Here is a 14,251-nt window from a genome sequence, read left to right on the forward strand (position 1 = left end):
CTTATTTTCCTGCAGTATTTTGCAAACATAGTTTTTGCTCCTTCAGTTCCCCATCAGCAGATCCTTCAGCTTCCCACAGAGATCCTTACTAGCAGTCTATTACAATATATATTTCACGGGAATCTGGAAAATGGGAGGCAATCAGGTTTAATCCATGAAATGAGATAAGAACATAAGAAAGGAGGAACACTGCAGCAGGCCTGTTGGCCCATACTAGGCAGGTCCTTTACAATTCATCCCACTAACAAACATTTGACCAACCCAATTTTCAATGCCACCCAAGAAACAAGCTCCGATGTGCAAGTCCCACTCAAATCCAACCCCTCCCACTCATGTACTTATCCAACCTAAATTTGAAACTACACAAAGTCCTAGCCTCAATAACCCAACTAGGTAGACTGTTCCACTCATCAACTACCCTATTTCCAAACCAATACTTTCCTACGTCCTTTCTAAATCTAAACTTATCTAATTTAAATCCATTACTGCGGGTTCTCTCTTGGAGAGATATCCTCAAGACCTTGTTAATATCCCCTTTATTAATACCTATCTTCCACTTATACACTTCGATCAGGTCTCCCCTCATTCTTCGTCTAACAAGTGAATGTAACTTAAGAGTCTTCAATCTTTCTTCATAAGGAAGATTTCTAATGCTATGTATTAATTTAGTCATCCTACGCTGAATGTTTTCTAACGAATTTATGTACATTCTGTAATATGGAGACCAGAATTGAGCTGCATAATCTAGGTGAGGCCTTACTAATGATGTATAAAGCTGCAGTATGACCTCTGGACTTCTGTTGCTTACACATCTTGATATAAATCCCAGTAATCTATTTGCCTTATTACGTACGCTTAGGCATTGCTGTCTTGGTTTAAGGTTGCTGCTTACCATTACCCCCAAGTCCTTTTCGCAATCTGTATGGCTAAGTTCTACATTATTTAACTTATAAGTGCTAGGGTTATGGACACTCCCGAGCTTCAGAACCTTGCATTTATCTACATTGAACTGCATCTGCCACTTTTCTGACCAAGAGCAGAGTTTGTTTAAATCCTCCTGAAGTTCCCTAACATCTACGTTTGAATCAATTATCCTACCTATCTTCGTGTCATCGGCGAATTTGCTCATATCATTAGTAATTCCTTCATCAAGATCATTGATATATATTATAAACAACAACGGGCCCAAGACTGATCCCTGTGAAACGCCACTTGTTACCGATCCCCACTCGGATTTAACCCCATTTATGGACACACTCTGCTTCCTGTCTGTGAGCCATGATTCGATCCACGAGAGCACCCTTCCCCCAATGCCATGAGCTGCTACTTTCTTCAACAGTCTTTGGTGCGGAACTCTATCAAATGCCTTACTAAAATCTAAGTAAATAATATCAAATTCTTTATCGTGGTCAACAGCCTCAAAAGCTTTACTGAAGAAAGTTAATAAATTAGTTAGACAAGACCGGCCTCTTGTGAATCCATGCTGAGTATCATTAATCAAGCTATGCTTATCAAGATGGCTTCTTATAATTTGAGCTATAATTGACTAGTAATTTGCCTACAATTGAGGTCAGGCTTATTGGGCGGTAATTTGACGGTAACGACTTGTCCCCTGTTTTAAAAATAGGAATTACATTAGCCATCTTCCACATATCAGACACTACACCTGTTTGAAGAGATAAATTAAAAATATTAGTTAATGGTTCACAGACTTCCATTTTGCATTCCTTTAGAACTCTTGAAAAAACCTCATCGGGACCCGGTGACTTATTTTGCTTCAGTCTGTCTATCTGCTTCACAACCATTTCACTAGTGACTGTGATGTTACATAATTTATCTTCTTCTGGCCCACTATAAAAATTTATTACCGGAATATTATTAGTGTCTTCCTGTGTAAAAACCGAGAGAAAATAATTATTTAAAATCGACCACATTTCATTCTCTTTGTCAGTAAGATGCCCATAGTTATTTTTAAGGGGACCTATCTTATCTCTGACTTTTGTTCTATATACCTACACTATATAGCTACACTGAGAGTAAAAGGTAGATGGGATACAAGGAGAATAGAAGCATCAGGGAAGAGAGAGGTGAAGGTTTATAAACTAAAAGAGGAGGCAGTTAGGGTAAGATATAAACAGCTATTGGAGGATAGATGGGCTAATGAGAGCATAGGCAATGGGGTCGAAGAGGTATGGGGTAGGTTTAAAAATGTAGTGTTAGAGTGTTCAGCAGAAGTTTGTGGTTACAGGAAAGTGGGTGCAGGAGGGAAGAGGAGCGATTGGTGGAATGATGATGTAAAGAGAGTAGTAAGGGAGAAAAAGTTAGCATATGAGAAGTTTTTACAAAGTAGAAGTGATGCAAGGAGGGAAGAGTATATGGAGAAAAAGAGAGAGGTTAAGAGAGTGGTGAAGCAATGTAAAAAGAGAGCAAATGAGAGAGTGGGTGAGATGTTATCAACAAATTTTGTTGAAAATAAGAAAAAGTTTTGGAGTGAGATTAACAAGTTAAGAAAGCCTAGAGAACAAATGGATTTGTCAGTTAAAAATAGGAGAGGAGAGTTATTAAATGGAGAGTTAGAGGTATTGGGAAGATGGAGGGAATATTTTGAGGAATTGTTAAATGTTGATGAAGATAGGGAAGCTGTGATTTCGTGTATAGGGCAAGGAGGAATAACATCTTGTAGGAGTGAGGAAGAGCCAGTTGTGAGTGTGGGGGAAGTTCGTGAGGCAGTAGGTAAAATGAAAGGGGGTAAGGCAGCCGGGATTGATGGGATAAAGATAGAAATGTTAAAAGCAGGTGGGGATATAGTTTTGGAGTGGTTGGTGCAATTATTTAATAAATGTATGGAAGAGGGTAAGGTACCTAGGGATTGGCAGAGAGCATGCATAGTTCCTTTGTATAAAGGCAAAGGGGATAAAAGAGAGTGCAAAAATTATAGGGGGATAAGTCTGTTGAGTGTACCTGGTAAAGTGTATGGTAGAGTTATAATTGAAAGAATTAAGAGTAAGACGGAGAATAGGATAGCAGATGAACAAGGAGGCTTTAGGAAAGGTAGGGGGTGTGTGGACCAGGTGTTTACAGTGAAACATATAAGTGAACAGTATTTAGATAAGGCTAAAGAGGTCTTTGTGGCATTTATGGATTTGGAAAAGGCGTATGACAGGGTGGATAGGGGGGCAATGTGGCAGATGTTGCAAGTGTATGGTGTAGGAGGTAGGTTACTGAAAGCAGTGAAGAGTTTTTACGAGGATAGTGAGGCTCAAGTTAGAGTATGTAGGAAAGAGGGAAATTTTTTCCCAGTAAAAGTAGGCCTTAGACAAGGATGTGTGATGTCACCGTGGTTGTTTAATATATTTATAGATGGGGTTGTAAGAGAAGTAAATGCGAGGGTCTTGGCAAGAGGCGTGGAGTTAAAAGATAAAGAATCACACACAAAGTGGGAGTTGTCACAGCTGCTCTTTGCTGATGACACTGTGCTCTTGGGAGATTCTGAAGAGAAGCTGCAGAGATTGGTGGATGAATTTGGTAGGGTGTGCAAAAGAAGAAAATTAAAGGTGAATACAGGAAAGAGTAAGGTTATGAGGATAACAAAAAGATTAGATGATGAAAGATTGAATATCAGATTGGAGGGAGAGAGTATGGAGGAGGTGAACGTATTCAGATATTTGGGAGTGGACGTGTCAGCGGATGGGTCTATGAAAGATGAGGTGAATCATAGAATTGATGAGGGAAAAAGAGTGAGTGGTGCACTTAGGAGTCTGTGGAGACAAAGAACTTTGTCCTTGGAGGCAAAGAGGGGAATGTATGAGAGTATAGTTTTACCAACGCTCTTATATGGGTGTGAAGCGTGGGTGATGAATGTTGCAGCGAGGAGAAGGCTGGAGGCAGTGGAGATGTCATGTCTGAGGGCAATGTGTGGTGTGAATATAATGCAGAGAATTCGTAGTTTGGAAGTTAGGAGGAGGTGCGGGATTACCAAAACTGTTGTCCAGAGGGCTGAGGAAGGGTTGTTGAGGTGGTTCGGACATGTAGAGAGAATGGAGTGAAACAGAATGACTTCAAGAGTGTATCAGTCTGTAGTGGAAGGAAGGCGGGGTAGGGGTCGGCCTAGGAAGGGTTGGAGGGAGGGGGTAAAGGAGGTTTTGTGTGCGAGGGGCTTGGACTTCCAGCAGGCATGCGTGAGCGTGTTTGATAGGAGTGAATGGAGACAAATGGTTTTTAATGCTTGACGTGCTGTTGGAGTGTGAGCAAAGTAACATTTATGAAGGGATTCAGGGAAACCGGCAGGCCGGACTTGAGTCCTGGAGATGGGAAGTACAGTGCCTGCACTCTGAAGGAGGGGTGTTAATGTTGCAGTTTAAAAACTGTAGTGTAAAGCACCCTTCTGGCAAGACAGTGATGGAGTGAATGATGGTGAAAGTTTTTCTTTTTCGGGCCACCCTGCCTTGGTGGGAATCGGCCAGTGTGATAATAAAAAATAATAACCTGGAAAAAACTTTTTGGGTTAGTTTTAGAATCCCTAGCAACTTTAATTTCATAGTCCCTTTTAGCTTTTCTTATCCCCTTTTTAATGTCCCTCTTAATGTCAATATACTGATTCATAAGATGACCCTCGCCTCTTTTGATACGCCTATAAATTCCTTTCTTATGCCCTAGTAGATATTTCAGCCTATTATTCATCCATTTTGGGTCATTTCTATTTGATCTAATTTCTTTATAAGGGATAAACGTTCTTTGAGCAGCATGTATTGTGTTCAGAAAACTGTCATATTGATAGCTCTCTTCGTTACCCCAGTCAACAAATTGCTTCAAAAAACAATCCTGAACTACTTCTAAGAAGTCGTATGATTCTAAATTCCCAGTCAAGAAATTCCAATCAATATGACTAAAGTTAAAGTCTCCTAGAATTACTACATTATCGTGCCTTGTGGCCCTAACAATTTCCTCCCATAGTAGTCTCCCCTGGTCCCTATCTAAATTTGGGGGACGGTATATCACACCTAAAATTAATTTTTCATGCCCCGCTGAAAATTCTATCCCAACAGACTCTGTATGTGTTACTTCAGACTTAATACCCGTTTTTATGCAACAGTTCAAGCGATCTCGGACATAAAATGCCACCCCACCCCCCTTCCCGATACTTCCATCTACTTGGAACAATTTAAAACCCTGAATGTGACATTCTGCAGGCATGTCCCGACTTTTTGAATTAAACCACGTCTCAGTAATGGCAAATACATCTATGTTACCTGCACTAGCAACTAGTCTCAACTCGTCCATCTTATTCCTAGGACTGCGACTATTTGTGTAATAAATACTTAAAGACCCTCCTCTCTCTTTACCCTTCCTGCTCCTTTCTGTTATTCCACTAAACCTATTACTGTCCTTGTCAATTAGTGCCACTGGCTTTCCAATATCCACCTCATTTTGCCTATTACTAGTTCTCCTAGTACTAATATTACTACCCTGAGACTTCACAGTTTTCCCGCAAAAACCCATACCACTAACTATTCCTAGTTTAAAGACCTAACAGCTCCCTCCACTGCGTTGGCCAGTGCTCCCACCCCACACCTAGATAAGTGAACCCCATCCCTGGCATACATGTCATTTCTGCCATAGAAGAGGTCCCAGTTGTCAATGAATGTTACCGCATTTTCCTTACAGTATTTGTCCAGCCAGCAATTGACACCAATTGCTCTGGACAACCATTCATTTCCCACTCCTCTCCTTGGCAAAATGCCACATATGACAGGTTTCCCACCCTTCCTCCTAATTATCTCTATTGCTGACCTATACCTGCTAATCATGTCCTCACTCCTACGTCTGCCAACATCGTTGCCTCCAGCACTGAGACAGATAATAGGATTGCTCCCATTACCTCTCATGATGTCATCCAGACGGCTAACAATATCCTTCATCCCAGCCCCAGGAAAACACACTCCTATCCTTCAAGCAGAATGCCCTATCCATGTACCTAATCTGGCTATCCCCAACAACAACAACAATGTTTTTACCTTCCTTGGCGTCGTCCGTCGTGATGCTCCGAGTAGTCGACTCACATTCGCCAGGTAGCATTACGCCACTTGTAGAATTCGTCAAGACGTTCTCGATGGTCTTCGTTGGGGTTTCTAGGGATGTCTCACTCACGTCTGCCAATGCTTCTTTGGTGCTCGTTGTGGCATTCCCAGTAGAACACTCACATTCGTCAGGTAGCACCGAGAATGGGTTAGAAGTTTCCACGGTAGTCTTCTGGTTTCTCGTTGTTTCTGCCTCTCCAACCGTTTTCTTGATCTTCAGCTTGGTTCCATGTTGCCCGGCCACTGACCAAGCTCCCCTCTTAACCTGGGGACTCACAACAGGAGGATTACTACGAATCCTCTTGTTCTCCTCCGTTAATCGCCGTATCTCCATCTTAGCAACTCTGAGCTCTTCTCTCAGCTGCTGGTAAAGTTGCTCAAGAGAGGGCATCCTGGTTCAGATTCACAGAGAGCACACAAACAGGTCTTCACAGAGCTAAGTACACGTCACCACTGTCTAAGTACACGTTACCACTGACGATTAGAGGCAGGTCCAGGAAAATGGGAGCCAGAGGGGACCATGGCCTTTCCCTTGATTTATTCTGCATGATTTTTTGGCCAAAAAAGTGTAAAAATAAAAAATATATAAAAGTATTAAAAAATCAGTTTGATATTTAGGAAATTAAAACAAAGGTTACGCCTATTGTCAATATTCTAATCTTGTGAAAAACTGAGGGGGGGGGGGACTTTAAACGATCATCTTCAATGTGCTAACAAATAAAATGAAGGTAATTTTATAGTATTTATGAGATGTAGAATGGAAACAGACGAACGTAACTGAAGAATGGAAGAACACTGCAACAGGCCTACTGGCTCATGAACATTAAAATGGTATAAAATACCGACAGATTGTTAGGTAATAATGGCAGTTCTGCCATTATTAATACAAATCGAGTAGCTTAGGGGTTGGTTCCGATATGTATGTTGACTAGTCTTGTAAACAGAAGACAGAAGATAATGTCCTACAAACAGTGCTGTGTGGGTGGCAAGCAGAAGTCATTGTTTCAGTTTTGGTAATTTTTGACTGCGATGACATCAGTGTTACAAGAAAAGGTTCCACTGACGCGAAAAGTATAGACTCATTTTTTCATGCCTCTACCCACCTAGTAATGTGGTACTAGGTGCGTAGAGAGGCATTACCCAACACAACTCTTTCCAGACAATTTACTAGCTAAATAACAAAAAGGCACAATTCGGTGACTGGATTATTATTATAATCAAGGGGGAAGCGCTAAACCCGTAGGATTATACAGCGCCTGGGGGGGGGGGGATGTGGAAGGCATTCAGGCTTAATTCGGGGAACTGGAGCACAGATCCAATTCCCTAAATCAAGAGCCCCTCACCAACATCAAGGAACCTTCCGTGAGGGGTCGGTGACTGGAACACATAAAAAACAGCACGTAGGAGAGGGGAGCTTACGACGACGTTTCGGTCAGACTTGGACCATTTACAAAGTCATACTAACAGAAAGGATGTATGTATGTATAATGTTCGCCAAGACCAGGGTCCTGGCACGGGTCTTAATCTTGAGATGACCCGTCTCTGGCTCCTGAAGGTGAACTGATTCTTCATTGTTGCAGCATATGCTGCTCAAGCACTGTTCAGGACAGTTCAGCTAGTGTGCCTCATAAGCGACCATGATTTGGTACTGAGGTTACTCCATCTCAGCTGTTTCCTGAGCTGGGGACTGGGTTCTGTCCGCTCTGATAATCTGCAGATTCATGGCATCCACTGTCTCCTCCTCTGTCAGTAAGCATACCCTCAGGAGTGTGCTGACCATCTGCCGGAAGTTGCTCTGTTGTTCCGTGGAGGTGATTGTGTTGCAGATAATATCCGTGAATGCCTTGATGAGTGTTAAGAGATCCTCCCTGTTGAGGGCCTGCGTTGTCGGTGGGTTCGAAGCAGTGGATATTATCTGGGCTGTTGTAATCTGTGGGGACAGATTGCAGAAAAGATAGGAGGCAGTATATATAGGACGGGAGACAGGAAAAGACAAGAGAGGTAGCTGGAACGGAAGTAGAAAGGTAGTGGTAGAGGTAGTAGAAGAAGTAATGGAGTCAGTCAAAGACTAAGAAAGAGGAGCACTGGAAAGGAGCTAGGGGCCCACAAGGGAGCTAGAGGCCCACAAGGGAGCTAGGGGCCCACAAGGGAGCTAGAGGCCCACAAGGGAGCTAGAGGCCCACAAGGGAGCTAAAGGCCCACAAGGGAGCTAGGGGCCCACAAGGGAGCTAGAGGCCCACAAGGGAGCTAGAGGCCCACACGGGAGCTAGAGGCCCACAAGGGAGCTAGAGGCCCACAAGGGAGCTGGGGGCCCACAAGGGAGCTGGGGGCCCACAAGGGAGCTAGGGGCCCACAAGGGAGCGCTAGGGGCCCACAAGGGAGCTAGGGGCCCACAAGGGAGCTAGGGGCCCACAAGGGAGCTAGAGGCTCACAAGGGAGCTAGAGGCTCACAAGGGAGCTAGAGGCTCACAAGGGAGCTAGAGGCCCACAAGGGAGCTAGAGGCCCACAAGGGAGCTAGAGGCCCACAAGGGAGCTAGAGGCTCACAAGGGAGCTAGAGGCTCACAAGGGAGCTAGAGGCCCACAGAGGGTAGGAACAAAAACACAGAGGAGAGGGAAATAAGTAATAAAGAAAACCCAAAGGACAAAGAGGAAAGAGGAAAAGGGAGAAGGAGAAAAAAGAATCAGGTAAAGTCATGGGTGTTCTGAAGTTTGGGGTATTTTACAGAGTTACGGGAAAGGAAGGCATCTACAAAGACAAAGCCACGACTAAGATTCATACAAGGAAAGCTGTGTATAAGGGAGGATTCAACCCCACCTCTGGGTTTTCTTCTGCATTGGGTATTTGGTCCTTCATTATTTATCCCCCCCCCTTTGTGTTTTTGTTCTTACCCTTCGTGGGCCCCCTAGCTCCTTTGCAGTGCTCCTTATTCTTAATATTTTATTCCACTACTACTGCTACTACTATCTCTATCACTACCTCTCTACTTCCTTTCCTACTACCTCTCTTGTCCTATCCTTGTCTCATGGTGGGAATAAATGGTATAAAATACCGACACAATGGAAATATAAACACAAATGCAGTACAATGTGATCCTTTATTGACAACGTTTCACCCACACAGTGGGGTTTCTCAAGTCACACACGGATCTACGTGTGTTAGATCCGTTAGATCCGTGTGTGACTTGAGAAAGCCCACTGTGTGGGTGAAACGTTGTCAATAAAGGATCACATTGTACTGCATTTGTGTTTATATTTCCCTTGTCTCATGGTCTATGTATACTTCCTCCTCCTCTCCTTTCTGTTAGTGTGACTTTGTAAATGGTCCAAGCCGGACCGAAACGTCGTCGTAAGTTCCCCTCTCCTATGAGCGGGTTATTTGTGAATTTACTCGCTAGTAGTTAATGACAGTGTCTTTATTCACAAAATTAACAGATACAAAAATATCTCATTTTACTTCTCTAACATATTTTTAGCGGTATTAAAGAGTATGAGTAATTTATTGTACACTGTCACTTTAGATTATATCAGTTTTAATCAAATGATAGATTTTACCGTCGAAGTGGCTAGTTAATAAGAACATAAAGAAGGAACACTGCAGCAGGCCTACTGGCCCATGCGAGGCAGGTCAAGCCCTAACCTAGTTAGGTCAGGTGATGGCCTCATATCCATCCTGTGGAGGGTAGAGCAAGAGCATATTGATACATAAAAGGCCTAGGAACTAGGGCCCTAAAGGGTTAACAGAAGTACATCTGGATTTAGATCTACAATTGATTTATTCGTTGCTAGCAATTTAGAAAATTTACTTAATATATCTAGTATCTTATTTTCATTAATAAGATATCTTGACATATCACAGAGGTTATCATACTGTCTATCTCTATATTCCTCAACAAGCGGACAACAAAGCACAGTGTGATCCAGTGAATCTCACTGATACCAATAATTTAGTTAACGATTTAAATGCTTTATTACAAATAAAAATAAACTAGTGAAGCGGTGTTTCGTAATATTTACAATTTACTTTTCGTAATATTTACAATTTACTTTTCGTAATAATTACAATTTACTTTTCGTAATAATTACAATTTACTTTTCGTAATATTTACAATTTACTTTTCGTAATAATTACAATTTACTTTTCGTAATATTTACAATTTACTTTTCGTAATATTTACAATTTACTGTCGATGAAAACTTTCATGTTTGAATTGAAACTCCAAGAATTGTAGCAAGACAGTCACACAAGGAACATCAGTCATCTTAGGCTAAGTGAACTAAAAAAGTGCTGGTACTCAGTGTCATGATAGATTCTGCAATTAAATGTTTGAAAGAATGTCTTATTGTAGCGCTAAAATATTAAATTCTTTCTGTCTTAACATTTTGGTACCGTCAGTAGTATTTAAAATGGGATCTGATATTTTCAAAGTTACCTTGATAATATTTGGCAACACACTGGTGAACCTTTTCAAAGAAATGTTTTTGGTTCTATTAAAGAACCATTGGAAGCTGCTGTTGATCTTTGGAAAATTAAATGGCATGGAAAAAATTATACTGGTTTTTATTACTCATTGTTGACATTTAAAACTCAAGAATTCATAAAAAATGGCACCATCGCCGGTCTATCGCCCCCATCCTCCCATCCTCAGTACAGGCAAGGATGATCCCTTTCCACAGACAATACCTGGATCTTCCCATGAATGGGAGAGCAGCTCCAATCCCTTATACCAAGAGCCCTTAGTCGCATCAAGGGACACCCTCTGAAGGGAACTGAATGGTTGGTCACTTAAATAATTTACTATACAGGATGTCTGATGAAATTAGCTTAAGGATCCTTCCAGTCTAGTAACTTTGTAGGACACACGTAAAGGATACTGGTCTGGAGCTCAGGGCTTCCTGTCTGTCCCAGTTTTTTTTTCAGCTGTCCTGTGTCTATGGCGAAATCCTGTCCGGCCGACTTATTTAGTACATATCCTAACATTTTACATGCTTGTTAAACGATTTTTTTTACATGAGTAGTAGTAGTAGTATTATAATCATAACTAAGCGCTAAACCCACAGCAGTTGTAGTAGTATTTATTATCTGTCAGAGGCATTTGTCGATAGACACTTGACCTATGTTGTGGTAAGGGTGCGCTCATCTAACTGTGATTGCAGGAGTCGAGTCTCAGCTCCTTGTCCCGCCTCTCTGCTAGCTGCTACTCGTTTCACTCTCCTGGTTGCGTGAACCCTATCATACCTATTCTTAAAACTATGTATGAAGTCTGCCTTTACCATTGCACTGTCTAGGTCGTTCCATTTCCTGGCCACTCTAAAGCTAATGAAGTATTTCCTAGCATCCCTGTGACTCACCTGTGCTTTTAACTTGCAGTTGTGATCCTGTGTGTGAGACACTCGCCTCTCAGATACACTCTCCCTGTCCACCCTCTCAGTTCTTCTCATTATTTTGTACGCCATAATCATATCACGTCTGGTTCTTCTGTCCTCTAGTGTCGTCAGGTTAAGATCCTCTTGCCTCTCCTCATACTTCATACCCTTCAACTGTAATAGTGTGTGTGTACTTACCTATATGTACTCACCTATACGTGGTTGCAGGGGTCAACTCATAGCTCCTGGCCCCGCCTCTTCCCTGGTCGACACTAGGTCACTCTCTCCCGTTTCTAGTGTCTTATCGTACCTCTTCTTAAAGCTTTGTACGAATCCTGCCTCCACTACTTCACTCTCCAGGTTATTCTACTTCCTGACAACTCTAAGGCTAAAGAAATACTTCCTAACATCCCTATGACTCATCTGGATTTTCAGCTTCTAGTTGTGACCCCTTGTTCCCGTGAACCATCTCTGAAATAATTCCTCTCAGTATTGTATAAGTCGTTAGTATGTCTCCCCTATCCCTCCTATCCTCTAGTATCAGGTTGAGTTCCCTTAACCTCTCCTGGTAAGACATGCCCCTCATTTCCGGGACTAGTGATTAAAATATTTTTATTATTTCATTCAACAACTGCCTGAATGATGGGCAATGGTTTCTTTTATGTGGGTGACAATACTTTAGTCAGTTGGTTAATGGGGAATTAAAGCTGACATTAGCTACACGAGGGTCATTAAGGCTGCAAGTATCCTGCTTGCCACCAGTCAAGAACTCCTTAATTACTTAAAAGGGTATCAAAACAACCCCTACGTGTAAACACCTGGAAATATACACCTCTTGGAGTACATGCTCTCGCACTTTGGTAAATACAATGATGATCAGTGCATAAGTGAATTAAACATCATGAATAAAAATAATGAAATTTAAAAACTATTCAAAATCATTATACATTAAAGAGGACTGCGGGCAAATCCGTCTTAAAACTTACGTTATTAACTTCTTGGTCTTCATCTCGGCTTAATGCGTGATGATAACTGTGTCAGGTTATCACAGGGTCGTCCAAGGTACTGCTTCTTTCACCTCGTCCAAGCTGCCTCAACCTTCATTGGCTTTCATTGTTCTAAACCTGTGCTCTCTCTCTCTCTCTCTCTCTCTCTCTCTCTCTCTTGGATCTACATTCTTTTCTTTCATGGTTCTTCATTTTCTTTCATCCTTTCACGCTGGTTTATTTGATTGTTCTGTGCTATTTTCTTTCATAGTAAAACACCGTCTTCTCTCATCACCGTGTTTTTTTCCATAGTTTTACACTATTTGTTTACGCAGTTCGCTACTTTCCATTATTCTGTATCGTTTTCCTTCATCATTCAATTCCTTCTACAACATTACCAGTCAGTGCTCTTCACCTTCCCTGTAATATGACTCCGTTTTGAGAAACTCGCTTCACCTTCACTCACCTTTTATTTTTCCTTTTTTTCCACCTCATCGACATTACCTAGGGTCATGTTCGCTTCACTTTCCATCATATTCACACTCGATCTCGAGAAACAAAACATTAAAAAAAAAACAGGAAGGCCAAATTCTGTCAATTTTCTTTGCTTATCATTTCTTGCGAGTTTCCATGGCACTGTTTTTTCTTGGCCTTCGTTACATAGCTGTGATTTATTGTTTCTGCTTTATTATGCCGACGGGGAAGCGCCAATCCCGTAAGGGGTCATGCAGCTCTTGGGCAATGGGAGGGGTGAGTGCGTATTTTCTAACATGTGTATTTCGACTAAATATACGAAAAATATAAGACAGTCCGCAGAGAGATTACTAATAACCTTCTCTATGAAAAAATAAAATACTGATGGTCTTTCTCTAGCTCCATTAGTATATAACATATACGTTACCGACAAGTTTATACTGTAAGGCGGCAGGAATGAGATATTGAACAAACTGATCGAAATGTGGATACCAGGAACGATATCAACAGAGAAATCATATGTTCGTATACAGCGAGATAACCCATTGTTAGTCAACTCTCGTCAGACAACACACCAAGAGTCACCACAACAATCTTAAGATCACTGAGACGAGCTGACGACTGATACAGTTGCCCATCTGTAAGACACACACACACACACACACACACACACACACACACACACACACACACACACACACACACACACACACACACACACAGGGTGATGGAAAGGGCAGACGTTTCAATATAGGAAAGTATAACAAGCGGGGTTCTCAAGGATCAGTACTATGACCATTACAAATTTTTATACGTAAATTACCCAGAAATTGACCCAAATGTCTCAATGTTTACCGATGACGCAAAACTAGCGAGAAAATGAGTAAGGCACGTGTGTAACACTTGAGCTACACATGTAACACTTGGGCTACACACGTGTTTTACTCACCTGAAAAGGTTTCCTGTGTGTAGTGAGCTGCTTCAGCAGAATACAGGCGAACGTAACCCCGGAGACGGCGGCAGTAGTTGTGAGGTAATCAGCTCCTTAGCCTCTTAAGTAGGTGGTCAGTCCCTCAGCCTTGGTAGGTGGTCAGTCCTTCAAGCCTGCTCAGTCCCTCAGGCTTGATAGGAGGTAGTTAGTCCCTCAAGCCTGGTAGGTGGTGGTTAGTCCCTGAAGCATGCTTAGTCCCTCAGGCTTGAGGATAAGGGACTGATCACCTCAAAACTGCATCTACTGTCTCCAGTGTCGTGTTCACCTGCATTTGACTGACGAAACCTCTTGCATAGGCGAAACATTTCGGCAATAAAGATACACATGTGTTGCTCATTTGTCTTATCCATCAGTTTC

The 14,251-nt window shown here is 42.0% G+C and overlaps 1 protein-coding gene across 5 annotated transcripts in view; it reads right to left on the minus strand.

Moving 5' to 3' along the window:
- LOC128705732 (uro-adherence factor A) overlaps window positions 1–14,251 on the minus strand; it is a 199,631-nt gene that overhangs the window by 24,614 nt on the left and 160,766 nt on the right. For 3 of the 5 annotated variants that reach the window (XM_070087150.1, XM_070087147.1, XM_070087136.1), the window contains exon 2: window positions 12,430–12,849. The exons of the other annotated variants lie outside the window; for them this stretch is intronic. In XM_070087150.1, coding sequence (XP_069943251.1) covers window positions 12,430–12,452 — 23 coding nt within the window. In that variant the 5' untranslated portion in view covers window positions 12,453–12,849. The remainder of the gene's footprint in view (window positions 1–12,429; window positions 12,850–14,251) is intronic. 5 annotated transcript variants of the gene reach the window in all.

Source organism: Cherax quadricarinatus, chromosome 2 (genome assembly GCF_038502225.1).
Source record: "Cherax quadricarinatus isolate ZL_2023a chromosome 2, ASM3850222v1, whole genome shotgun sequence".
In the NCBI taxonomy this organism is placed as follows: Eukaryota; Metazoa; Arthropoda; class Malacostraca; order Decapoda; family Parastacidae; genus Cherax; species Cherax quadricarinatus.